General features: G+C 38.6%; 1 protein-coding gene across 1 annotated transcript; it reads right to left on the minus strand.

Moving 5' to 3' along the window:
- Nucleotides 1–827: 827 nt before the first annotated feature.
- Nucleotides 828–27,808, minus strand: LOC113023604 (integrin alpha-M-like). The gene is made up of 31 exons (XM_026169781.1): nucleotides 27,548–27,808; nucleotides 23,286–23,412; nucleotides 22,373–22,455; nucleotides 22,203–22,288; nucleotides 22,002–22,116; nucleotides 21,752–21,882; nucleotides 21,496–21,638; nucleotides 21,258–21,408; nucleotides 20,951–21,086; nucleotides 20,786–20,859; nucleotides 19,456–19,570; nucleotides 19,122–19,264; nucleotides 18,071–18,217; nucleotides 17,787–17,984; nucleotides 11,619–11,749; nucleotides 11,037–11,191; nucleotides 10,783–10,949; nucleotides 10,569–10,685; nucleotides 10,095–10,165; nucleotides 9,871–10,012; nucleotides 5,763–5,858; nucleotides 5,517–5,596; nucleotides 5,358–5,438; nucleotides 5,172–5,247; nucleotides 4,061–4,168; nucleotides 3,942–3,983; nucleotides 3,332–3,457; nucleotides 3,135–3,242; nucleotides 3,014–3,055; nucleotides 2,791–2,901; nucleotides 828–2,667 (listed from the first exon to the last, which is right to left on the minus strand). Exons 1-31 carry the CDS (start codon nucleotides 27,594–27,596, stop codon nucleotides 2,377–2,379), a joined length of 3,642 nt encoding a protein of 1,213 aa, XP_026025566.1. The 5' UTR covers nucleotides 27,597–27,808; the 3' UTR covers nucleotides 828–2,376.

The following is a 27,808-nucleotide window of genomic DNA, read 5'->3' on the forward strand; positions in this document are numbered from 1 at the left end:
CCAATTTGTCTGCTTCATATGTCTCATCCTCGAGTTCCCTGTTTGATGGAGATCTGACAGCAGTGTGTGAAACTCCCATTTCTTGACCTTCACATAGATATGGACAGATGACATTCTCATTTTTTCTCAAAGACCTTGCTGTGTCCATATATATATAAGCTGAGAAATACAATTATGTTAAAAAAAAAGACATCATTAACTAATGCCTGGAAAACAGCAAGGGCATTGGTGAATCCAAAAGGCAAATAAAAAACAAGTATTACAAGTAAACAAGTATAAAACAACAACAAGAAACTTCATAAAAGTTATTTCCAGTGAGGTGTATATGAACCTGCACAGCCACTATTTTTTCGAGAGTTTTGGCTCGGAAGGGCAAATTTGAAATTAGCCTGAAATTATTTAAAACGGTACGGTCTGAACCATTCTTTTTCAAAACTGGAGTTATTATTGCAGTTTTAAGAGAGGATAGAACAGAACCAGAGATAAGAGAGGAGTGTGCGATATTAACTATCAACGAGCCAAGAGAGGGGAGGGAAAGTTCAACAAGATTAGTGGGTCAAGTTTACACGATGACAGCTGAATTATTGTAGGAAGTTCAAAACTGTTAGAGAGGAAGACAGCTGAGTAGGAGAAAAAACAATTGACCATATCATGAGTTGGCCAAGTTCAGAAGAATACCAGGGGACAGAGCGAGAGAAGGAAACAGTTTGAGTTTTCTATATCTGTATCCAAAAATATCCAGATATTTTACCAAAATCATGTGGTTTAAGGATTTAGTCGGTCTTACACCCGAGATAACACCCTCAGTTCACATGTCAGTGCATATATGACATGGGAAATTGTCTTTATTCATTTGCAGATACAAAGGTGGTTTGTGCATCTGTTTATCTTACAAACATTATTTCACTTTTACTAAGATACAGAATTTCTTTTAAAAAGAAAAAAAAAGTCATAATTCATGTTCACATGGATACAGATCTTAGGATATATTCCAATGGAAATTAACAGTGTAAAGGCAAGACATTTAAAACACGGAAAAGCAAACTAAAAGTACAAATATGCAAACAACAGTAGACTAAAAATATTAGGGAAATTAAAGGAACATGTTGTTTTCCACCCTTTAATATCTACATTTCATTTACATTTTCTACATTTAAAATTGGTGTCTTACTTTGCCAACATCATCCACAATTTCTAAATATCTGATGTAATCTCAGATTTAAACTCCCAAATTTATGAAGTTTATTGTCAATCCAGCTGCAAACTTTTTATTATCAACACTTTTGTCTACCTAACTTTCATGTCTGTAACGAACTAAAGATCTTCTCACTCACATTAACTCATTTAGTGAGATCAGAATCAATTATTCAAAATTTTAATTACTCTACAAAAATCAACATATTAAACACAGTCAGATATAATACAAGGTGAAGTGCTTTTTGAATAAATACCTGTGCAGAAGGCAGCAGAGCCTTTTCATATAGGTGGTAACTATTAAAAATATTACAGTGTATCCAAATGTAAATAATGTGCATTAATGGGGAATACATGGTAGGCTATTGACATTAGCAGAGAAGGAATTATTAAGCGTGTTAAATAAGTTGTGTTAAACAGTCACATGAACAACAATTATTAAACCTTGGGTTTCTGCATGAACTATGGATTGCTACAGGTATGACTCTTTAGTCACATCTCAACAGAATATTAAACAGAAGTGCTTGCCTCTTGTGTCTGGCATGAACAGCCTCCTTCATGGAGGTGTCTACAAACTCGCTGATGTTTTCCTGTGCTGTGACCATTGAACATTTGTAGAAAGCCAATCCATCTGATGCTTATTCAGCTTCATGTCTGGTGTCATTGATTTTTCCCTGATGTAGCTGAACCCACAATTATTGCATGAGATGTAAAAACCTAATTCAGAAACAGTAAGAGTACTGTAAAAAGTAGAAATAGAATGCACTGATTTGTAAATCTCATAAACCTATATGCTGCATGGCATGATTCTGGCATCAGTGTATGAGCTCAGGAACCCTAACAGAAATCACTGTGAAATGCAGGTTAAAGCTCTCTCATCCAAAGATTAAACCATACGTGAACATAATCCATAAATGCCACCGAGTTAAGGCAATGCACTGAGGCAAAGTGCGAAATTCTTCTGTAGCCAGGCAAATCAAAATTTGAACTGTTTTACACTGTGGTTTATGTGTTGCAACTCATGAAGAATAATAAGAGAATTAAAAAATATGGGGCGGTCATCTGGGACACAGACCCAGATCATACCCCTAAATCACGTTTTCTACTTGTGTCCAGTCTGAACTATGCTAAACTGTCACTAAGACTAACAAATGTTCCATATATTCCAAATCCTCCTTGACTTTATGCGTTAATGGTAACAGTAGCTTCATCCTTTTTCTCCTCAGCAGCACCATCATCATGAACCTTATTTTCCTCAGAAGGTTGATCAGATTTGTTATCAGTGCCTGACTGCTTGATCTGTTCATCATCGGGGGCAGAGGAGATGAGAGGTGATTTTTCCTGCGTTTGATTATCATTGGAAGATTTCTCAGATTTCTTATCAGTCCCTACAGTTGAAGCAGGGATTGGTATTACAACAGTGTCATCCTCAAGATCATCTTCTCCAAACTTTTTCCTCTTGAAGCAACCGAGCTTGTGACAGACACAAAGAGAATCATTAGACCAAATAGCAATTTGGTGATCTCAGTGCAGTTATGGAGATTCAGACAACTTGATATAAAGATAACAGTCTTCAGGCTGAGTATAAACTCTCACCTTAAACAGGATGATTGTGATTATGATCAGAAGTAAGAGTCCCAAACCGGCTCCAGTTAAAATGATCAGCATTTTATTTGGGAGGATAAAGAAATCAACCCGAACTTCAGTCTGTTGGCAGAGAAAACACAAGATTTCAAAGTAGTGCCTTACCATTTTTAACATCACTCTAGTAAATAGTTTGAATAATTATAATAATTATTCATGTAAAGACTGAAGGTACCTTTTTTGTTGGAAATTTGAATGGTGTCAAATGGTCTTTATTCTGTGGGTAATAGATATAATAAATTAGGTTTACTGGAAAAGCAATGACAGAAATATGCTGTGGTCAAAATCAAACATACCTCTGGATCGTTCAGCACATACCGAGCGTCGTCATAGCCAACATGTACAGAACTTACAAAGTTAATCTTTCTGCTGTCTCCAGTGTATTTTTTCAGAAAAGCAACATTCTGTAAAGTAAGAGCAGATTAATTAATCTTAAGTAATTTATTATTTTTATATATGTGTAATGTGTATTCTGTGTGTATTTAGTACATACGGCTGCCTGTTGTGCGGCTTCTTTAAAGTGGACTTTTCCCGATAGTGTAAACTCAGCAGATGCATAGTTCTTCAAATTGAAAGTGTTGCAGACGATGGCCACGCACTTATTTTTTGGTAAGCAGTTCTGTTCCACAACCCCAAGAAAATGTTTTAAATGAGACGTATTATTCTTTTCATTACTTCTTCATCTGTCATAAATACACTGCAGTAATTGTGGATACTAATATGATGTTTTAAATTACATCAGTACAGTTGGAAGTATTCTCTAAACACTCAGTTTGATGTCCCTGATAGTTGCTTTATCGAATATTGTCAATACAGAAGAACCAGCTGTTCAAACCTTCTGTTTTTGAGGGGCAGCCAATCCGAAGAAAGTTGGGTTAAGGGAAAGAAAATTAGATAAAGCTTCTTGTTTTAAATGGAGGATGAATTGAGAGGTTGTTGCAAAGTCATTTATAAGATAAGGATTACTTTGAACTGTGCGTCATGTAAAGTTAGTCTAATAGAGTCCAAGCACGAATAAATAAAAGCATTAGCACAACAGCTTCCTTTTAAGGTATTAATAATTTTACAAGACCTCAATATTTTATTAAATCTCTTGTACTTACCTTAAATTTGTGGTTAGTAGCGGCTGTGCACTGTGTTTTGTTCTTAAAGAGAAAAAGTATGGTAAGCTTTAAGGTTCTATATTTTCATATGGAGCAGCAGTGTTCAGACACAAAATTACCTCCTTGACAAAGATTTGATAGCTTTTCATTTCAAAGCTATGCTCCAGTTGAGTTGGGAATTCCAGGGTGATGGTTGCAGGAAACTCCTTAAAACCAGTGTTATCTATCTGTAAATTGTCATAGACAAAATGGTCATTTTAAATAAATACATGTGGAAATATTCAGTTTTCTGATGAGAATCAGATGAAAATACTGATAACAGCCTTGTATCAGTCAGTTACAACCAGTTAGTTTAGTTTAGCAAGAACATGATCGATAATTTTGATTGATCAGCTGAAAACTGAAATCAATACGGGAAAGCCATCAACTCCTCTAATGGCCACTTGAGGCTTGGTCTAAACCACAGACAGTATAAAAGGTGGACGTAGGTTCTGGGTCTGAAAAGTGAAGCCAACAAAGTTCCTTAAACTTGCATTATGGCCTCCAGGGGGCGATACACAGGGTTATGAAAATACTTCTGGCTCTATAGAACCAGTCTATGGAAGAACGGGCCTGAACTCTGGAAACAAATTATTGATAGGCTAACATCTGATTTTGTGTCACCCTGACTAAATGAAGATCAATATGGTTTTAAAACTGCATCTTGACAATTAAAGTATTCAATGAGATCACTGATCACCAGTTGAGTTGGATAGTTTCTTGTTACAGAGTCGTCATGTGTCTTACCCCAGCGGTGCCCGACCCCGGGCCACGGACTGGTACCGGTCCATGAGTCATTTGGTACAGGGCCCCGAGAGTTGAAGCTCGGGTGTGAAATGTATGGTTTTCAGTGTTTTTATCATTAACTCTGTTTCCCTGGGTCTTTCCCCGTGTTGTAGTTGTACACACAACTACAACACGGGAAAAGTAAGATCTTATTTTGAAAGAAATATTTACGCGTTACCATGGTGACCAGAGAGCATTACGGGGCAGAGAGGAGGACGCTAAAGCTACACAATTACACAGAGTTAACGATTATTATTATATTTACGAAATACCGAGTTTTTGTCTTGGTCGTGTCAGTCTATTTTGTTGTATTTATCCGCGACACCTTAAAGACCGGTCCGTGAAAATATTGTTGGACATTAAACCGGTCCGTGGCGCAAAAAAGGTTGTGGACCGCTGTCTTACCCTGTATGTAATGTTCATTTCTTTAGGTGCAGTCTCATCTGAGGTGAAGTTCAGATAGGTAGTGCTGTCTTGGTTCCTGAAAAGATGATCGCAGCATGCCACTGAACAATTATACAACTACTGACTTGTAGAAATAGATTAAACATAAGGATACACATAATATTTTATGTGAATAGTGATACTTACACTGTTAAAATCATTTTAATTTCAAATTGCACTGGGATGCTTTCGGTGAGGGTGCTGGTCCTGTTTGAGTCTTGATTATCACTGAGCGTGAAAAAGACATTTCTTGTAAATATCAAAATAAATATTTTAGAGAAATGTTTATGCAGTAGATTGTTGTACCTTTTTGCTTCAATTATCATGGACATCTTGTCATTCCACTCATAATTATGCATGACATGGAAGGCAGATTGAAACGTTGCCTTTTTGTGGGAAGAAATGAAAAAGATGTTAGGCCTGATTCACAGATGAAGAGAAAAGATGTAAGGAGGAGAAGCTGGAAGCTAAGACTGAAGTTTCAGAGACTTGGTCATTTGTGAAACTTCACTTCTGTCTGTTAGGATGGTATCTGGATGTTTTATGACTCACGTAGGATCTACTGCGATACACAGGCTGGCTCACACCACATATGGTTTTGTTGCGTTCTTCTTGATCCCGGCAGTCGTGCGTTGTTAGTCTTGATGACTGTTTTAAGAAAAGAAAATGGTTGGTATGAGCTGAGACTCTAAAATAAAAGTTTTTACACCTACTGTGACATTTCCTTTGATACACTGCAGGTAACACTAAGTTTAAACTTTTGAAGGTTAAGCTATACTGCATAGTGTAGTGGAGGTCACCGAGGCATTGTATAACCTGACCATCATCACACACACACACACACACACACAACACACACACACACACACACATATATATATATATATACACACACATATATATATCCTAACCCTAACCCCGTCATGCATATATATGATGTTTAGTCCATCTTAGTAGTTTGAGACAGTTCAGTTAAATGTGCAGAGCTGTCAGCTTTCAGGAAGTTTCTATAATTACATATGAAAATTAATATTTTAATATGAATATTTGTGATATTTTGTCAGCATTTTTCAAAGAACTGTCTAGAGGAAAGATTTTAAGGATGTGGGTATGAAGGGACATTTTAAGATTCTGCCTTTCTCTGTGATAAGCTGACTAGGCTTAACGAAAGGTTGCATAATGTCATCTTTGTCTTTATGGCAGGGCAAATAATTATTTGATTACCTGCTGCATTTATGTTTGAAGAACCATAAAATAACCATGGATTAGCCCAAACCTACACCGGAGCAGCTTGTTAATGATCTGAAGAACAGCATGTGTAAAACACTGTGCCGTAATGAACTAAAATCTTAAAATTTTGAAACACTTGCTTTGATGTTGTCCTAAATTCACACACAGGGGAAGGATGCAACTGAACATCACTTTAACCTGACAAGAGCAGGTGAGAAGAAATATCGTGCTATGCTTCACGGTGGACTGACTTTGCATTTCTAAGAACTAAATGAGTATAATATGCTTAAAAAATACTTATAAAAAAGACATTATATTCAACCTGTCGCAATCTGTTCATGTCCGTAAGCGATATCAAATACTGCCAATCTCAAAATGTTCTAGAAGTCCGTGATGACAAAAATAACGTATTCATCAGTAAAACACAGTAAACTTGCCAACATGTCTCCAAAAACCGTCTGCTCATAACCTTGTTGATGCTGAGCTCTGTTTTGATGTGCAAATGAAAATAGATTGCATGCATTTAGTTTCTCCTGCATTTTATTACACAGTGGTCACTATACGAGGATCAGTCAGTGATCACTTCACTGAGCTGAACATGCACCATCAATGAAGGGAACAACTGATCCTCTTAAAATGGGTTTGTATAGATGTATGCATTGAGTGGCTCCAGTAAGGTTATCTGCTTTTTTCATTTTAAAAAAAAGCAGTTTTCCACCAAAGTATTATTTTATTCTTATGGTTTTCATTCATTTGTAATTAGACCCAACAGATATGAGTAACCTTTCATTTAATTTCCCTTTTCCCAGCAAAAACATTGGTTAAGATTGTGAGTTTTAGGATTTTAAGACATAAGCAGAAAGAAGAGGAAATGCATTACTGGACAACCACAGGAAGGAAGTTAAGGCAACTTATCAGATTTTGTGCAACACAGCACAGAAATGCACATAAAATCGAGTTCCCTGCAACCTGTAAACTCTATTGTGTATAACCAGGTTGTCCTATAAGCTTTGTGAAAAGCCTTCAGTTAATCCAAAATACTGCAGTGAGATTACTGAAAGGACTAGAAAGACAGAGCCTATTTCTCCCATACGGCTCTCTGTTAAATGTAGAATTTAAACTCCTCTTCATCATATGCAAGGTCTTGTATGCGATGAGTGTTAATCCATTTTGAGACATAATTTTACAGTTTAATATTCATTTCCACCGCTTGTATCCTCAATCTCGTTCTATCACTCACTACCCACAGCTCGTGACCATAGGTTTTTCTGAAAAGTGGCATTTCAGAAATACTGTGTTTCTGAAAAATACAGTAGTTCTCATCATTGCTACACTAACAACATTCAAATTTATTGTCAACTGACTGATGATCTGTCATTGTCACTGCACTCCTTGTTGGCTTGCCTGAGAGAGGTCAAAGATTGTCTGTCGGATAATTCTCTCATTTTAAATGAGAAAACAAAATGAAATTATGGTGTTCAATAGCCATGTTCCTCGAGACCAGCTTGTTGCCTCTTGCTAACTCTCACTCTCTCCCGGGTGTCTATTTGGATATCTCCTCCATCTGTAGTTAAATCTGGCTTTTTTCAATTTCGCTAGATTTCTAAAGCTAAGCATTATATACCACACAGGAACCTCGAAAAAGGTATCCATGCTTTTGTGACCTCCGGGTTAGACTGTTGCAATTCTCTTTACTGTGGTCTCCAATAGGGATGGGTATCGAAAACCGGTTCTTGTTGAGAGCCGGTTCCCACTGTTTCAATTCCTTGGAATTGTTTGCCATTTTTGCAAACGATTCCCTTATCGATTCCAGTCGCCCCGAATGAGGTCACCACGTCGCGGAACGTCATTTATCTGGCAGGAAACACGGCGCCTAAGCGGCTTAAACGCTCAAAAGTTTGGTTATACTTTACGAGAACGGATGACAACAGGGCAACTTGCAATACTTGCAAAGTAGATATTTCATTTAACGGAGGAAACACTACGAATATGCAAAAGCATTTGCTCACAAAACACACGATGACCTTAAATGAATGTCGTGTTTTTAATTCGCTCCGGACTCGTGAATCTCAACCCAGCAGCAGCGGTAACGTTTGCACGTCCTCTCCCGTTAATGCAGCAGGTAAATAATCAACTAACAGTGCATATTATGTTAGCGCGATCTGCCTTATTACAAAACCTGCCATTACTGTGCATTGAGGTGACCATGATGAGACAGACAGAGTCTGGCTCAGATGCTGGCAGTTCTCACTGCAGTCTACCGTAGCGTCTCCTTTCAGGCCAGGATAGACGAACGTCACCGAGCAGTGACTGAGTTTGTGGTCAAAGGCTTGCACCCATTTGCCACAGCAGATGATTTTCGGTAAGTGAATGTGTTTAATTGTAGGCAGGGACATTACTGAATATTCTTGTGTAATTGCTACAGAATAATTTATGTTATACTTTGTTATTGCTACAGAAGAATATTTATTTTATTATTTTACATTTTTTTTCCTGGGGACCCTGTGACACCCCATTGAAGAGCTGTAGGCTGGATCTCTTAAGATCTCACTGTTGGGTTTGCAAGGCCATGTTACTCCTAAGTTTCTATCTTGTTCAAAGAGAAGATATAAAACAAAGTTCTAAGCTAATCGACCTTAGTGTTCTCCTTTTTAAAAAAGAATCGATAAGAGAATCGAATCGTTAAACAGAATCGAAAATGGAATCGGAATCGTGAAAATCTTATCAATACCCATCCCTAGTCTCCAATCTGTCTCTCTTCATAGGCTACAGCTTGTTCAGAATGCTGTGGCTCGCCTTCTTACTGGAGCTAAAAAAATTTGATCCTATCACTCCCGTTCTTGTTGATTTACATTGGTTACTTATCAAATATCGTTAAAAATTTTGCTACTCACTTTAAAACTCTGAATAATTTTGCACCCAGTTGTCTCACTGAACTTCTCAATCTGTACACTCCTTGTCGTGCGTGATGGCCCAAACTAAGTTTAGGCTGAAAACCAGAGGCGATCGTGTCTTTGCTTCAGCTGCTTCAACCTTTGGACTAGCCTCCCCGCTTCTATTCATGCCCCAGACTCTATCCAATCCTTCAAATCAAGATTGAAGGCTTACTTATTTAACCTGACTTTCCCGACCAGTTAATGCCCTTTCAATAAACTTATAATTAATTTCACTGCTGTTTTTTTTTTTACTTTTTAGTTCAGATTTTGTATCCATGAACTGACCTTCCTTCTGAATTGACATTTTACTTAACTCTTCTGGTCTATTAGTGCCTCCTTTCTGGCTGTGCTAGTGCTAGTGCCTAATCTGTACTTTGTTAATTGATTTATGTTGATTCTTTGTATCATTGTGAAGCTCTTTGGTGTGCCTTTGGGTTTTTAAACGTGCTATTTAAATAAAACTGTATTGTCTTGTAATGTATCTTTATAGTTACCTTTATAAGAGTCATCCTAGAGAAGGAGAGGCCTGGAGGATAGAACATTATAAGGCTGGTGTTGTATGAGTCATCACCATCATTTTTCAAATGTATAGTCACATTGAAGTAGTTATTTTCTGTCACCAATAATGTCGGAGTCCTGAGAGAGACAAACAACACCTAATATTAAACATATGACATTAATCGTATTATATCTGAGTCGTGTTTGTAGATATACATACTCGAATTTGAATTTGACATCCAGTTCAGCGATACAAGTGTCATTTTTTCTACATTGTTTCTCAAAAGGAACCTGCGAAAAATAAAACTTGTGTTTAATTGATGCCAGAAAAAAGATTTCCTTCCTAACACACTAAACTGAGGTGGTGAATGTGGTAAAATTGTACAGTGTTAAATTGACACTAGAGAGTTTCTATATAGGTTCACTCTTTCCGGTATTAAATGAACACTGACAGTGTTATATTTTAACAGGAGCCTAACACTAAGCAGTACTGATTTTCTAACACTGGAATATCCCTAACATTTTAGGTTATTTTCCAGTGTTTGAAAATGCTCAGTGTTAGTCGTTGTTAATCTTTAAACCTGACTAGGCTACTGATAACACTGTCAAAGTGTTCATTTAACACTCAAAATAGTGGATGTGTAGATGCAGCTTTGTCAATTTTGTGAATATTGATGTTGTATGTAGAACGTACCTCAACAGCAGACTGCTTTTTGCTGTCCATGTTCAGGGTGATGTTAGCAGTCTCACTGTCAGCTTGAGAAAAGTTTAATTTGATGCTGATCGGTGACAACGTGTCGATCACACATTTCTGTAAAGCAAAAGCAACAAGAGAGGAGCAATAAACACGAGGTTTGCTTTTGATCAGATTGAGAATATGTGCAAATATTATGAATTCAGCTTCATACGTGCATGTAGATGGAGAAGTTTAAGCAAGTCATTTCATCTTTCAGCTCATAGGTGGAGGTAAGACTCCTGGTTTTCGTATCAGTTTGAGTGAAGAAACCTCGATGTTTTTGTCTCATTGGGTCCACGGCGAACATGTATGTGATGTTCAGTCCAGAGCTCACATTCCCTGTAAACCCGCAGAGCAGGATTACAATAATGCATTCACAGGGTGCAGTCAGCAGCTGTTAAATGGTTTACTGAATGAGGCTCCTACCTTGTTTGCTCTTTGTTGCTTCTACCATTTCAAAACAGGCTGTTAAGGTAACCATAAGTAAATTTCCTTCTGCACCCTGACAGTCAAGTTTCTCTGTGCTTATCTCCTTAGGGTGGAAAGATAGGTGAGCCATCACATTAAAGACGGGCTTGGAGCTGAAAGACATTTAAGAACAGTAATAAGAAAGTAGTAATGATGCCCTCTTTCAATACTAAGGTTTTATATATCAGGACATAATACAGTATAGCAACATTAGTTCTTTATTTTATATACAAAACCAAATCTGAAAAATTTGGGACACTTTATAAAATGTAACAACAGAATGCATCCATAAATCCATATTTTATTCACAACAGAACATAAAAAATAACAAATGTTTAAAATGAGAAAGTGGTCGAGTTTCTCACAGGTAATGATGGGCAGAAATTCACCAATTTGCAAAAAACTGCATCTACACATTATGGAGCAATTTGCGGCAACAACAACAACTTAAACTTTGTGTTTTCCCCCCAAATTAAAACTCAAAGCACAAGAGTTGTGCAAAGGGAGCTGTAACCCTAACACTAAGCACACTAACCCTACCTTAAGACAACAGCAGCGCCCTGTGATCCGATCACAATATCTGGGAGGCCATCCTCTTTGATGCCGACGCCCCCATCGATGGCCTGTCCAAAGAATCTTATCCCAGGTGTTATTTTGTCTCCTGTGATTCTCTGAAATAAGAGATTTCAATACTGAAAAAGTGTTTTCACACATATTTGTATGGCAGAGAAAAACGGTGTATTTACATTAAAATTTAACAAAGGTCTTATAAGAAATGCTACTCTTTGTGATGTAGATTTCACATGACATTTTGCCCATTCTCCTCCATCCTCTCTATTCTAATTTAATTGTATTTATACAGCACCAAATGACAAAAACAGTCGCCTCGATGCTCTTTATCTAAGCCTTTTCCACTCACAGACAGTTGGCTGTTTTTGTGTTTTGCTTGTTTTGTTTTTTTAAATTCCGGAGATCAACAGTTTCACAAATATCAGCAATCATTCCAAAGTCAAAATCTATGAGCTCAAGTTGTTTGTTTCCTATTCTGATGTTTCATGTGAAGGTTAATTGAAGCCCTTGGCTTGTATTTTCAGGATTTTATCAGCTGGAATATGTTCACATGATTAGTTAGTATCATTAATAGTAGGATTGGTAGAAACTCTTGTCAAAGGAAAGAGACTGAGCTGCCTCATTCTCTTTCCTGAAACAGCCTTGCTCAATGATCTCCTTCTGATTGCTGACTCTGGACGCTCTTCAGTCCTGGTCCTACTGGATCCATCCTCGGCCTTTGATATGGTAGATCATAACACCCTATTAGCGAGGCTTGAACACACAGTTGGCATTAGAGGTGCCGCCCCAGATTGGTTTAAGTCATATCTTTCTAATAGCTCTTTCTCGATCAATTTTGGCCCTTATCTCTCCTCTGCTGCACCTCTCTCGTGTGGCATGCCTCAAGGATCTGTCCTCGGCCCCCTGCTCTTCTCACTGTATATGCTCCCCTTAGGCATCTTTGTGAAGTACAACATTGCACATAATTGTCACGCTGACGACATACAGATCTATTTCGAATTAACTGATGATCCTGCTATGTCTTTGCACGGTTTTCGTGAGTGCTTGCGCAAAGTCAAAGATTGGCTCGCTTATCTCTCGTGTTTGACAGTAGTATTCCCTGTGGCCAACTCCGTGATGCCTTCGGTTCCTTTGATAGTTTCCTCACCGACACTGTTAATGGCCTGGGTGTGTTTTTGGATAGCTCTTTAAAATTTGACAAACAAGCGTCTGCTGTTGTCAAATCTTGCTTCTATCAATTGTGTCTTATTAGCAAAGTCAGGCATTATGTCCCGCATAGGGACCTGGAAAAGCTTATCCACACCTTCGTGACATCTAGGTTGGATTATTGCAGCTCCCTTCACTTTGGTCTTAACTCGACTCTTCTCCATAGACTGCAAATTCAGAATGCGGCTCGTCTCCTTACTGGTAGTGGGCGGCGTGTCTCTATCACCCCTGTCCTTGCTGACCTGCATTGGCTTCCCGTTAAGTATCGCATTCGATTCAAAATCCTGCTGCTTACCTTCCGAATTATTAACAATATAGCTCCAAGCTACCTCATTGAGCTACTTAGATTATACACGCCTACTAGAGTACTAAGATCATCTTCCCAGGAACTCTTGGTACAGCTGAGACCCTGGCTGAAGACTAGAGGTGACCAAGCATTTGCCTTGGCTGCACCCGGTCTACGGTATAACCTCCCCATTGCTATCCGCGAGTCTGATTCCATTCAATCCTTCAAACTGCGGTTAAAAACCCACTTATTTAGCCTCACCTTTTCTACCAGTTAATGACTGGTTGTTAGTTAGTTTAATGCTTATTTCTATCTTCAGTCCATTCTTAACTACTTTTAATCATTTTTAAAATTTTTGACTGTTTTATCCTTTACACATATTGTTCTTTTATGCTTTTATATGGATTTCTTTTGCTTCTGTGTTTTAAATGCCATCTAACATGCTAGCATGTTGGTACTTTGCCACAGCCTTGATCCTCCCCTGTTACTTCATCTCCCCCTCTTGTATGTTAAGCATTTTTTGTACACCACTGGTTTTAAATGTGCTATATAAATAAAGTTTGTTGTTGTTGTTGTTGTTAGTTAGTAAACAATGAAATGAATGCTACACGTGTACTATATTCAAATGAAGAAAACAATTACAGTAATACAAAATTATGTAATGTGTACTAAATTATACAATAAAATACTATTCCATTAAAAGTAAACACTGCTCAGAGATTGAGCTGACTTGCTGGAGATTTGTGCTGTTAAAGGTTTTTTTTTGTTACTTGAAATGATACTTAAAATCATGGGATTCATGGCCAGCTGTACCTTAAAAGATTTTAATCTCAGTTGACTCAGCAGATTAAAGCACTACGATGGCTTTTAGCTTGAATTAACACCCTGTTTTTCTGTTTTATTGTAGTTTACATTATTTTATTTTAGCGTAGAGGCGATCGTGGCTCAAGAGTTGGGAGTTCGCCTTGTAATCAGAAGGTTGCCAGTTTGAGCCCTGGCTTGGACAGTCTCGGTCATTGCGTCCTTGGGCAAGACGCTTCACCCGTTGCCTACTGGTGGTGGTGGTTTTTTTGTAGTCTATTTCTATTTTCCCCGTTGTTTTCACTGGCTGACCTGTAAAGCACTTTGACAGTAGTATCCCCAACTGCTACTACTGCACATTCACCCAATATGTGTGTGTGTGTATATATATATATATATATATATATATATATATATATATATATATATATATAAAATGTTCTTCCTCTACCCCCCCTCATTTTTGCACATGTCGAGCGTGTCAGGCTACATTTCACTGTGTGTTATACTTGTTTAACTATGCATGTGACAAATAAAGAACCTTGAACCTTGAACAACCTTTGACTATTACTTCCAGACACTTGAATATTTTTCTTGACCTAATTACTAGGGGTGCAACAATACACAAAATTCACGGTTCGGTTCGATACTTTGGTGTCACGGTTCGATATTTTTTCGATAAAAAAAATGTTCATGCCTTTTTAATTTGTCATTTATTACATTTTCACGGCACATTCTGCACCACATCTCTGTGCGTTCATCATTTGTTTGAAGCCAGCTCACCTCCTGCAACTACTCTTCCGAGAATACGTGCTTCTTTTGTGGTTCGGACTCCTTCTGACATTTCTTTGGAGGTGGCGTAACATCACAGTAATTGCTTAAAGGAGCTTCTTCGACATCTTTAAGAGTTCTAAACAAATGTCTGTCCTCCTCCTGAAAATCTTATGTATGCAAACACGCGTTGCAACTTCTTATCTTGTGCCCGTTTTTTTTTTTTTTTTGACAGCGAATGCGCACCTGCGGACCACTTATGTGCAGCCCTGGTTATTTCGCTTGTCGTATTGCAGCCACAGAAATTCTTTTGTCCATGAAACCATAAAGCTGCACTTTCTTTTTGACTTATAGTCTGATTTGTCATAACTTTTTCGTTCGTTTTGTGGTAAGCTTTTCTTTGGCTGTCACTTCTTCACCCTGACCTGTCTTATTTGGCTCAGCAGAACTAAAATATTGTGGCGAGCTCAGACAAGGAGGAGACGGAGGTATCGTTTGGTCTTGCTTCCCGTGAGCTAGCCAGGGAGCACAGCCGTTTATTGACATCTGCAGAAGGACACTGTCGCTAGCTAACTGCTCAGCGCGGCAACAGCACAGCAACAGCAACAACAACAACACCACACAGGCCGCCCTCTGACCCCGGAAGGACACACCGTCGCAGCGAGAGGGCATCACCCGTCACTATGGCAACATAAATAAAACATAACTGTACAAACAGAACCCCGAACAGCCCTGACCCGCTACATAGCCCCCACCTAAGGGGTCAGTCGTCCCCGACGACCCCATTACCCCACACAAAGTCCTGCAAATGTCCAGGTGCCTTCTTTTGGCGCACCGGATGGTCACGACCGGCGGGGGAAAAGTCACTGGGGTCAGAACATGGGGTGCCACCATCATCCCACTTCTGACACCAATGTGGCGAGCTCAGACAAGGAGGAGACGGAGGTGTCGTTTGGTCTTGCTTCCCGTGAGCTAGCCAGGGAGCACAGCCGTTTATTGACATCTGCAGAAGAACACTGTCGCTAGCTAACTGCTCAGCATGGCAACCGCACACCAACAACAACAACAACAACACCACACAGGGCGCCCTCTGACCCCGGAAGGACACACCGTAGCAGCGAGAGGGCGTCACCCGTCACTATGGCAACATAAACAAAACATAACTGTACAAACAGAACCCCGAACAGCCCTGACCCGCTACAATATATATCCTGCTGCTTTTACACACGCACTCACATAACGCTCAGCGATTCTCTGCTCGATCAACCTCTCACATGTTTAAGCTGCGGGAGATTTCACTTGTCATGTTTGCGTAGTAAGCTAACGATTGATAAGACGATGTCAGAGGAATTGGTGCGCAAATTATCATCACTCACCAATCAGTGCTATCGCTCTCTATACACAGTTCACGTGATTGCAAAGTGAAAGCAAAAGACAAGGGCAAATTCAAACGCGATTTCAATATGTCACATATTGACAGTGGCTCACCGATGCCAATGACATAATTACCCAGCTACATTTCCGAAAGAATGCAAAAGCATTGACATATATTTTTCCTTCCTATGATAGCCCGACAGGCAGGGCAGAGATAGATTTTGGTAGCCCGACTGGAAAAATCGCTAGCCCCTGGACGTTGGGCAGGCGATTTTGCGAGCCCTGTATCTGATTAAGGAATCACTCATCTTTGGAAAAGAGAGTTTATTACAGAGAAATGGCTCTTTCCAAAATAAAAGCTATACTATACGCTTCTTCTGGGCTATATTCTCAGCAGCATATTAAACATATCAGGTCCCGTAAGGAGAATCATGTGCTAACGGCTGTCTAAATGACTCGGGTAAGTGTAGCATGCGTGTTTGTTGTTTTTGTCTGCTTCCACTTGTCTTTGCACTAGGATGATGTCAGCGTAAATGTGTAGTCATATTTGTTGTGTTCCCACTAGTGCTGTCAGCGTAAATCTCGTTGAAATGACGTTAACGCCACAACACGGCAAATCTCCGTTAACGAGCTACCGCAGATCGCCCGTGCATGGGGCTGGAGGGCCAACACGTTAACGAGCTAACTGCGCTAACACACTAGCTCCCACCCATGTAATTGAGCATTGTGGAACATCCAACATACTGTTTTACTTTAGTCCATGACGCGCTTACCTTCAGGGTCATACATCACATGAAAACCAAAATAATTCCAAACGCCAGATCTGAATGAGGGTGGGGGAGGTTCAATTTGCCATGTTGCAAGGAGAGCTTAACTTCTGTCTCGCTAGCTTGCCTGCTCAGTGAATCTGCGTTCGACTACTCCGCCTAGGCTGCACTGTCGAGCGCAGATCCACTGAGCGCTCAACACAGACAGCATCATCAGAAGGAAAGTTGATAAAATAAATTAAAAATGTATTTGGTATTGTTCATACATATGCGTACTGAACCGAAAGCACTGTATCGAACGGTTCACTATCGATAAGAGTATCGTTGCACCCCTACTAATTACAACATTCCTGTCAGGTTAGCAAGAACATTTCTGATCTGATCCTCTGTTTTCCCCCTTTTTAAAAAAAAATGTAAACAGCAGACATCTTTCTTTAAGTGATGCTCCCATTTTTCCAATCTTGTGGCCAAAAAAAAAAAAAAAAGACAAACAGGAAATAAGTAAGCTGTCAAACATTGTTAATAGCAAAAACAAGAATTTCACTTTCTTTTAGTTTAACATTTATTTTTAAGTTCAGAGGAATATTGTTATTGGATGAACAAGAAAAGTCAGCTAAATATGTTGATTTAGTAAAGTCAAAGATTGAGAAACTTAAAAAGTTTCTCATGTTACTTTGATATTTTGACTTTTCTCAGCTTAAATTATAGTGATGTCACAGTGGCTATGTCCTTCTGTGTCCATTTATACACGCATGAGGTTTTATAAGTTGTATAAGTTCCTACGATGCTGTTGCTGAATGTAACTTATGTAAGTGTTAAGACTGAGACAGAAAAATGTTTTTAAAAGTAAATTCAAAATTACTGAAAAATATTTCACTTGTTCCAAACCCATTGCTGTTTATGGTTACTGTGGTTTCCATGTCCGTCTCTCACCTGGCTGAAAGTGCTGCGTATCCCTCTATGTCTGTCTCCAAGGTAGATATACACAGCACCTCTGTTATCATCCTCAAGCGGAGCTCCGACAGCAACGTCTCGGAGTTCATCTCCATTCAGGTCTGCGAGGCTGGATATGGTGGTGCCAAATCTACCCATGGATGGTCCCATCACAATCAGTTCACTTTTCAGTTGCAGCTATGAGAAAAGAGGAGATTAGTTCATTGAGTTTGATCATGAAAGCATTGAATGTCACACTGTAATATCACAAAGTGGTGGCTCACCTCATCAGTCAGAGTGTAGATGTAGATCTGACCTTCTTTCTTCTCCTGAAGCTGGTAAAACGTTGGCGCTCCCACCAGCAGGAAATCAGTGTCACCGTCTGAGTTAATATCCACCGAACACAGCTCGGCGCCGAAGTAGGAACCGATCTGACAAGTTAGTTATATCATTAGTTCAGTGTTGTTTTAATTATAGATTTATATCATTTAGGGATATAGAAAAATGTGCCTCAAAAATCATCAATGCAGGGAAAATGCTTCATGTACAGAAAACACAATATTACTGCCAGAAAATATGATTTCACAAAACAAAATAAACATGCTGACAAAAACAAGAATCCCTAAAAACAGTTACAGAAACCGACATGTATGCCTGCAAAGTAAGTTTAATGCTTTACGGTGCTTTGAACAAGTTTTATTTTTGAACTGTTTTTATTAAATCAAACAAGGTGCCAGTGTAAAGAAGTTCTTTGGTTTCCTCTGTGTAGCCACAGAGTTTATTTGCCTTTGCACAAGTCTGGAAAGTTGCAAACATTGAACGCTATCATCATTTTAGACTCAGACTACTAGTGATGCATTTCATATTTCTTTCACTCCCATCTTTTCAATCCCTGTACGACATCATTACTGCAACTTGGTGACTTCTGTCTTCTCTCTCCTTTAAATTGTGTTTTGTCATGTTTGACATTTGTGGTTTATCTCCATGCTCTTATTTTCTGTCTTATTTTATCTCAACCAGTCTGCTAGAGGTCTGTTCCTGTTACTAGAGTTCAATCAAGTGTTTGATCATGCTGATCGTCTGCTTGTTGTGGTTCTCTAATATTTCACTGTCTTTACTTTATAATATAGAGCACCTTTCTATAATTGTTAATGTGAATTGCTGATCTACACATAGAAGTGATTTAAAATAGAAATAACAGTAGATTTGATCAAGAATATTTGCATTTATTTCAAGGCAACACTACAATCAGGTATCAACAATGACATGGAGACATAGAATTACTTCCAAAGTCAAACGGAGCCATATGAAGAAAAACAATTAAAAGGTACTGACCTGGTCTCCAGTTATTCTTTGTGCTGTGGTCCAGTTGTTGCTGTTTTGTTTGAAAAGTACAACCTGTCCTGTGTGCTGAAACCGGGGTGCACCCGTGAAATACAAAGAAACCCCACCTCTCTCTCCAACAGAGACAGAATATCCTGCAAGAGGCAAATATAACACACAACATGTTTTTATTTGAAAAACTAATGTGTGTATTTGTTGTACTTGGAAGATATTAAAACTGATTTAGACTGGAACCTTCCAGAGTTCATTTGTTCTAGTGTTGAGCCAAATAACGAAATCTTATTTTAAAAAAAGAAACATCAGATAATGTGTAAATAAAGTTTACCCATGTAGGAGTCCATCTCCATTTCTTGATCCTCAATTGTTTCTGTTTTATCTCGACGTTCTTGGAGAGAACCACGCCAGCTGTTTGTTCCCACTGAACCCAGAATCAGTGTATCCTAAAAACAGGAACGCACAAGTGGAAATGTGGTGAGTTTTTGTATGATATGTATAACTATGTAACTATATATATATATCTATGTGCACTGAACATCCATATTTTAACTTTCATGTAGAGTCTTAAGCACAAGGCATTTTGTTTCACCATGGTTTATTAAAGTTTTACAGTAACAGGGCAGTTAATGCTGTTGAGAGTTTGCCTGAATAACTCACTCTCCAGCTCCGGTAACTAACCTTCCCCAATACACACTCAACATCTTTCATGCAGCACAACCAAAACAGTAACATTGTAACAGAGATCCTGAACACATCACGATAATATACCATATGATATAAACACACACACACACACACACACACACACACACACACACACACACACACACACACACACACACACACACACACACACACACTTTAAACCTGCACTGAAGCATGTAACCTATGTAGTTATGTGCCACTTGCTGTGTAAGATTTAATAATTAGGATTAATGTGTGATGTTTGACCGTGTCATGACCTGTTGTGATGAGCCAAAGCCAAAGGGTAGCCGGAGTCCTGACTGGCCTCTGGCCAAGACCTTGGCCGCTACCTGACCCCTGCAGCTGTGTTTGGACGGGTGAGAAAGTTACCCAGCAGCAGGGGGCGGGGATACTGGTCCCTATATATAAGGGGACCACAGGACACCCCCAGCAATTTCTTCCCCTCTGCTGTTTCTCTCTGTCCATCTCTGTGTTGCTCTGCTGTCTGTGCTCAGCGCTGTACACCCCGGGGTTTTGCTGTGCTTGCTTTCTGCTTTGTAATTTTCTTTCTAAATGTCTGTATGTATTTTTCCTGCTGTTCATATGATTCAGTGTATTAAAGTCTGTTCCAAGAATTCTACTCTTTTACAGAGCATCTTTTTGAGTGTCTTGATTTTAATTGTATCTAAAGAGGTTGGATCTCCACATCGTTGGTGGGAGAAGGTTATCAGGATGGCTTCAAAATTTGCGACCACAGAAAGAGGACAGAAATCTCAGGTATGATTAGAAAAGAATGTATAAGATCAACTGTGTCATCTGACCTGATGCAGCTGGACTCATTTTTTCAGTTATTCAGCAGCAGAAATTAAGTTTTAAGCCTTTAAACAATTCAGCTTCAGCTCATGTTGTGTGGTTTCTAAGCCTTTACTCTGATCCTCAGATGAGTTTAAGGTGCTCAGATAAATTTTGCTCACCTTGTTGAAAACAGCGCTGAATCCACTCTGAGACATTTCATCAGTCAGGTTTCCTGCTCGAGCCCCTTTGGAACCTAAATATGGATCATCAGGGAGTACACGTTACAGCTGCACATGTGGAAGATAACATATACTTTTTAATTGGGGAAAGAAATTAGACGCCACCTTCCACAGCAAAGATCTTTTTCTGAAAATTCTCCAGTACTCCTTTGAGTCCATCATAATTCTCAATTTTGAAGGCATTTTTGTCTTTTGGTTCTGAAGCGATGGCCCTAAATTTATCCAGCTGTGCATCCTTGATCTGAAACCAGAACACAGCTTTAAAACATGAAGGAGTTCCAAGTCTGACATCAGCATAAGAAAAAGATCAGTTCTACACATTAGACTTGTTCTGACCCACAACAGTAAAAACTAAATACATTAAAAGGAGCCACTAAACAGAAGAAAGAGGAGACATGATATATGACATTACCCCAATAACAAGACGAATTATATTTTTCTCATCATATTTTTTAATTATCCCTTTTCTGTCTGTATCAGAGGGATCTCCGTCTGTGATTAGAATCAGAGCTTTAGTTGCATCAGGAGAGGCGCCTGCAGTTTTGTTGTCAAAGATTTGATCACTGAAACAAAAGTAGAAAACAGATTTTGTCACACTCAAAATAAACGAAGCTGTAAACATGAACACATTAACACTAAATAAAACTTACAAAATGAATTCGAGGGCTTTGTGTGTGTTGGTGAGAGTTTTTAAATGTTTGTCTTTCATAAGTTTATCGAAAGCACGTTTAGCTGCATAGTCGTTGAAGTCAAACACTTTGTGGACTGTTGAGGAGAACTGAACTGCTGCAAACTGAAAAACCAACATAAATTATTTAGATACGACACCAAACAGTATATCTTATATATACAGTATCGTAAAAAATAAAAGCTGTGAATGCTTAAATGTTGCAGTAGTGCAGTGACCTTGATCGATGTGTTCTTCAGGCTGTTCATTATATCCTCAATAAAATCTTTATTCTTTTTGAATTCATCTTCAGTCATACTCGCTGATCCATCGAACAGAAAGACGAGGTCCACTGGCTTTTTGGTGCATTCTGGAAAAATAATAAAACAAAAATATGTCTGTATCCCAATACCATAAAATTTATGAAAAAATAAAATAATTTAGTCATCATTTGAACATTAAGGAATGCCTTTTCAAAACACACTTTACTTTGAAACGCGGGTTTGAAAGAGGAAATTTTCTGGAGTTGATCCGAGAGCTCATAACAAATACTGTTCAGATAGGAGTTCTCATAGCATTCATGCACCAAACTTGGACTGCAAACCTAAATCAGAGCATAAAAGTTAAATAAAGCTCTGCATATTAATTTGTTTTGCTCACAGTGATGAGGAGAGAGAGTGATTTACTCACAGTGAATCTGGAGCCGGAGGAATCAGCAGCGATCGACAAGCCAAGATGTTTGACTGCTGTTGTGTTTGACTGCAGGTCCTCTGCAACTGAAGCATTTTATTATAAAATACAAACTTTTACAGTAATGTATTTAGTTGTAAGTTATAAATTGTGTAATATTCTGTTGATACCAGAAGTGTTGAACCACTTGTTTTGGTGAGGTTGGTAAATTCCTCCAGATCCATTTAGCCTGAGAGGTGCAGTGACGACTATCCTGTGGAAAATGATGACACTAATTAAACAGGAAAAGTTCAAAGTCCTGGCAGATCTATACAAATTTTTTGAAACATAGAAAAAAAATGTTGTAGCTTTGTTGTGCATTTACTTTTCCAGATCACTTGGATCAAACTGGGTTCTGTGTGTCCCTTGAATTAAATGAGTGCGACACCCCAGCTTTGATTTTGAGTTAACAACATCAACTTTAATATTTTGATGGCATGCTATGTGTGTTGCTGTGCTCCTTAAGCCACCTTAAACATTTTCGGTTAATTTGACTGTTTTCAGTAAAATGAAAGCAGCTACAAGTGCTCCTATTTAAAAAAAAATTTTTTTTTAATTTAACTCTGCAGCTGCTGATTTTTAAATGCAATAATTAGTCGATAATCTTGTCTTGCATGAAGCTTCTGGTGAGTGAATACACACTTTGAAAGTGCATCAGCATGACTGAAATTCACCTGAAAGATTTTTGTTAGCAAGCAGAGAATCACTCTGAACACTTCTAGCAGCGTTACCACAGCCATAGTAAATAACCGGCTGCTCTTTATGTCGCGGCTTAGCTTTTCTAAAATGACGGTACATAAAATACTGAAAGAAATGTCCCAGAAATTGAAACTTTTCATTTCTCTAATTACTCTGAACATTTGGGTTTGAAATACAGCAACAGAGTTTTAACTAGAAAAAGACGCATTTGCTGTTTTAAGCAGCGCGTTAGATTAGTCACAGCAGTATTCAATGCTCAAGTCAAAACCACAACCCATCACAAGAGGCTTTCGAATGCTAAACTGGAATCATCTCACATATTCATTTTAATTTCAGCGAACATACCTTTTGTTACCATCACCAGACTTGTACTGTAGCACTTTGTATCCATAGAAATCACCTGGTTCGCCCTCGTGTTTCTTAGGCTCTGTCATTTTGATGTTAAAAGCCAAACAGGCGGGGATGGTTGAAGCTGAGAAAAGGAGAAAAATATGATCAAAAGTTCTACCAACTTTAAAATATAAAATATCTGCATTTAAGAAGAATACAAATAACTGAAGTTTTAATAATATATATTAAACATCAGAGATAAATCCTGAAGTTGCACTAAGTATAGTTGGTAGGGATACGCCCCAAAAACTACCCAACAGCATGTGTTCATTAGTAGGTTAGAGATCAGAGAGTCAGCTTTTTGTCCTTTTTGTCCATTTAAGTTGTTGTTTTTTTTTACTTTAGTGACAATTGAGGGAGAGATACCAGGATAACATCACATAGTATGGATCTAGCTGGAAAAGAAGTGAATGCATGAGTATTATTGTGTACTTCACTTTCTGAATGTGTTTCTGGACCCTAATTGGGAACACAAGTTTCACAAAATGATTGAAGAATAACGACTCATCAGGAAAGTATTAAAGTTGGTATCAAGAAAGATGAGGACTGTTAGAAGCAGACTCATGGGTGCAGTTTAGAGGAGTCACTTCCTGATGGCCATTTAAACAGTTTCAGTCAGAGAGAGAAGCATAAAAATATAAAAGGACAGAAATTCTAGGTCTGAAAGTGAAGCCAAGGTGACACCACCTGAAGCTCACATTCTTTTTAATAACAGCCACAGGTGAGATGACAGTAAACACTGTCCTAATAGGTTTACACGCTCATTAGTTCCTTTTGGGTTATATAGAATAAAACATGTGGTCAATTCTAAAAGTCCAAAAGAAGAAGAACGAGGGTGAGTTCACTGCTGCACTTTCACAGTCACACCCACTCAGTCTCTCCCTTTCTGGTATCATCCAGTTTTAAAACATGAACAATTTGAAAAACGCCCTGCTCGAGGCTTCATCGTCAACATCACAGCTGACACGCAGAGAAAATCTCAGCCAAGCACTGGTGAATTAAGTGCAGTCGCCCTTCTTCTCCTGCTTCTTATTTTATCCGCAAAATAGTTACTTCTATTTTTGGAGAAGAGTTAGTACTTATAAGACACAGTTCAGAAGGAGGACGAGAGATACCATCTGTGTCATTTCACAGAAGCTCCTCCCTTGTCAAAACCTGGCATTTACCCACAATACAACTCAAACCACAAGAACTTTGACAGGAAACTGATGTGGTGAAATAGAGATGAAATTAAGATGTCTGATGAGCTCACTTCTTAATTGTATTAGAAGTCTGCAGATGTAAGAGATGATAGTGACACACTTCAGGCAATTTATACTTTGCACAGCTCACCATGGCAACATTAAAGACTTTATACACCTCGTGGGCTTCCCCCTTTGAGATCACAGCAGAAAAAAACCTCATTCAGCTTTCTGCCACCGTTGTTAACCTTATTTCAAATCTTGGAGTGAAACCGTCATTCAGGTGCTCGACTGTGCAGATGTGTGTCAGTGCAAGTAAAGACAGGATGTGCTGCTTAGCAAATACAAGCAGAGGCAAATGTAAAAGAAATAATAGGCACTTTGACCAGCTGCAAAAATACGCCCAATCAACTGGGAAACCCATTCATAACTTGACCACATTCAGCAACACAAGATAAAAATAGTTGTATAACTGAGGCAAAATTAGAAGCGTAGCACATCAGTGTCACAAGTCGGGGTAGGCTTTTGCAGAAAACTGGTTCCCAGTAGTCCCATTTCTTGGAATTGTCCAAGGAATGGGACTACCGGGAAGGAATGGGACTAGTCTGCCTGCCTGTGGTCCCACTTATCAGCAGCTGATTTCACTTCAGCTGTCAGAGGAAGAAAATAGTGACGCTGTCTAGAATGTGGAAATGAGCATCTATATTATTTTTATTGCACAATTGGACGAGATAAACGGTAATGTGGAAAACTGTGTCGAGGACAGAACCAACCGTATTATGCTGCTCCAAATACAAGAAAAAACAGCATGCTAACGCTATGCTACCCATGATCCCAGAGTGAAAGCTGGGGTCTTTCACTCTGGGATCAGACAACCAGACCCTGAACTTCAACAGGTAACAAGCAGTCAGGCCGCAGCCTCCCTTTCTACCTGTTCATGTTTCTAAAGCAGAATCACCATGGCGATTCTTTTGTGCTGCTTTTCATGTTTTCTTTCTGTGGTTAGTTTTGTTCTACTAAGAGAAAGATCTTAGAAATGTGTGTCGTCATTAGGGATTTTGTGTTGGTGTGTGTGGCTGTAGCCTCAAGTTTATACTGTTAAATAGTGATTATGAGACAGTGTTTCAGGTATTTTACAGAGTAACATTAACGTAATGTAACGAGTAGTATAGCAAATTACTTTTTCCTGGGAGTAATTAAGTAACATGTTGCATTACTTTGAAAAAAAAAAAGTATTCTGTGTAATAATTCATTTTATGAGTAATAAGTCCAACACTGATCACAACAAAGACAGGAACTACCTCACAAACATGCACAAACATTTGAACTGCAGCATGGATGCATGACTGTAACTTCTTTATTGCTGCTTAGCAACTCTCAAAACTGAGCCAATGACAACCCAGGGACAATCGATGAGTCATATCATATTGATAATGGAATCCAGATCACAAATTTCTTATCAATTCCCATTCCTAGTCACAAGTTTTCTTTTCTTTAGTCTATTTTTTCATTTCTGTAGATGAGTAGCAAATTAATTAACCACGAAGCATGAAAATTATTTACATGAACAAAAAGATGCAGAAAGGTTAGTATAGTAAATAAAACCAAATGTTGAGCTGAAATAGATATTGAAATTATAGAAAGTAGAAAAACAAGATAACTGAAGCAACATTGTGTAACTACTTAAAAATAAGATAAAAAAAAAAAGTGCACAGGAAATGTATCTAGTTTTGTTTTGGTAAGTTTTCAAACGTGTCAAAGATAACAGTGTCAGAAAACTGATGGGGGGAAGGGGGTTAAACTGAGTGTGAGTCCGTGCACTTTGCGAGGTAGGGCCTACAGCAGGGGTGGGCAATCTCAGTCCACGAGGGCCGGTGTCCCTGCAGGTTTTAGGTCTCACCTTGGGTCAACACACCTGAATCACATGATTAGTTCTTTACCAGGCCTCTGGAGAACTTCAGGACATGTTGAGGAGCTAATTTAGCCATCTAAAACCTGCAGGGACACCGGCCCTCGTGGACTGAGATTGCCCACCCCTGGCCTACACAGTGCTGCTTTTTTTTTATTTATTTATTTTATTTTTTGCTCCATCGCTTTAATTTTGTGATTTCATGTCACTGTATTATTACGGGTAAATAAAATCATATTAATTCACTACATTTTTGGCTAATTTTCACTTGGTTTTCTCTCGTATTTATTTCCTATTTATTCCTATTAAATGTCTCAAAACAAAAAGCATGAGAAAGCATTTCAGGTTTACAGGTTGCCGTGCTGACGCCTGTCTCAGCTACACCCAGATCTGTCGCAGGGTCAAACTAAACATTTTTAAACCATACTAACTAAAATGAAATGAGGAAACACATTTGGAAACTAGCGAAACTGAAGTGAAATTAAAAAAAAAAAAACAATATAAAAAAGGAAAGAGGAATTAATCAAATTCTCAAACTGTGATGACTCATTTAAAAAATATATACATCTCTTTGCACCTTTCAGCTCCTTGTTTTGGCTTTAAAGACACAGAACCTTGAACAGCTGTACACACCTGGATCTGCTCAGCACCAAACAGCAGTAAAACGGTGAACATAATGCAGCTGAAGGGTCTTTGACCAGTCCGTCAATGTAACATTAAAACACGTGCAGCCCCCAGCCCTCATGCACTGAATCTACTGTATTCAGCCCTCTGGTTGGGCGGATGGTTTGGATGAGCTTTTCTACAGCTCAACACAACTGAAGCAAACATAACTCAACCAATGAAACCGGATACTCAATTAAATCTTTATTGTTAAGTTGTAAATCCACATGAAGCTGCATAAATAATTCAAAGTGTGTCTAGCATGCTCCTGTTCTAAACACTCTTCCTGTGAGGATTTCCTGATTAGTTTCAGTTTTTTTCAACACCAAAACATTTTTCTTTCATCAGAATAAAAATTTAGACTTCTAAAAATAATATAATGAAAATATACAAAGCAGCCATGCCTGTCCGCAGATGAACTCTATCTCAGAAATGACAATAAATTCAATCATTTTGAAACTTACCAACAATCACCACGAAGGTGAGGAAATAGATGTGCTGTCGCCAGTGCATCTTTCAGGTCTAACACTGCTGCTGAAGTTTCTTCAAGCATGTGCCTGTGCAATACTTCCTGTGAAGGGCGTTTCCGTAACAGGTGGTAGAGACAAATTTCTCACGATAGTGCGCTCGACAAAGTGTTTATCTTCGCTTCCTGCTTCCCCTTTTTTCGGCAATTCCTTAAATCCTTCACTTTTCACTTCTTTAAAAAGAAATGTGAGAATTTT

This window comes from Astatotilapia calliptera, chromosome 6, assembly GCF_900246225.1.
Source record: "Astatotilapia calliptera chromosome 6, fAstCal1.2, whole genome shotgun sequence".
Classification (NCBI taxonomy): Eukaryota; Metazoa; Chordata; class Actinopteri; order Cichliformes; family Cichlidae; genus Astatotilapia; species Astatotilapia calliptera.

Excerpts from the sequence above, each read along its gene's own strand:
- LOC113023604 (XM_026169781.1), bottom strand. The coding sequence starts at position 27,596 with ATGCACTGGCGACAGCACATCTATTTCCTCACCTTCGTGGTGATTGTT. Across the intron at positions 21,639-21,751 it reads TGAAGAACACATCGATCAAG|TTTGCAGCAGTTCAGTTCTC; the intron begins GTCACTGCACTA and ends TTGGTTTTTCAG. Across the intron at positions 5,597-5,762 it reads TGTATCGCAGTAGATCCTAC|GCAACGTTTCAATCTGCCTT; the intron begins GTGAGTCATAAA and ends TCCCACAAAAAG.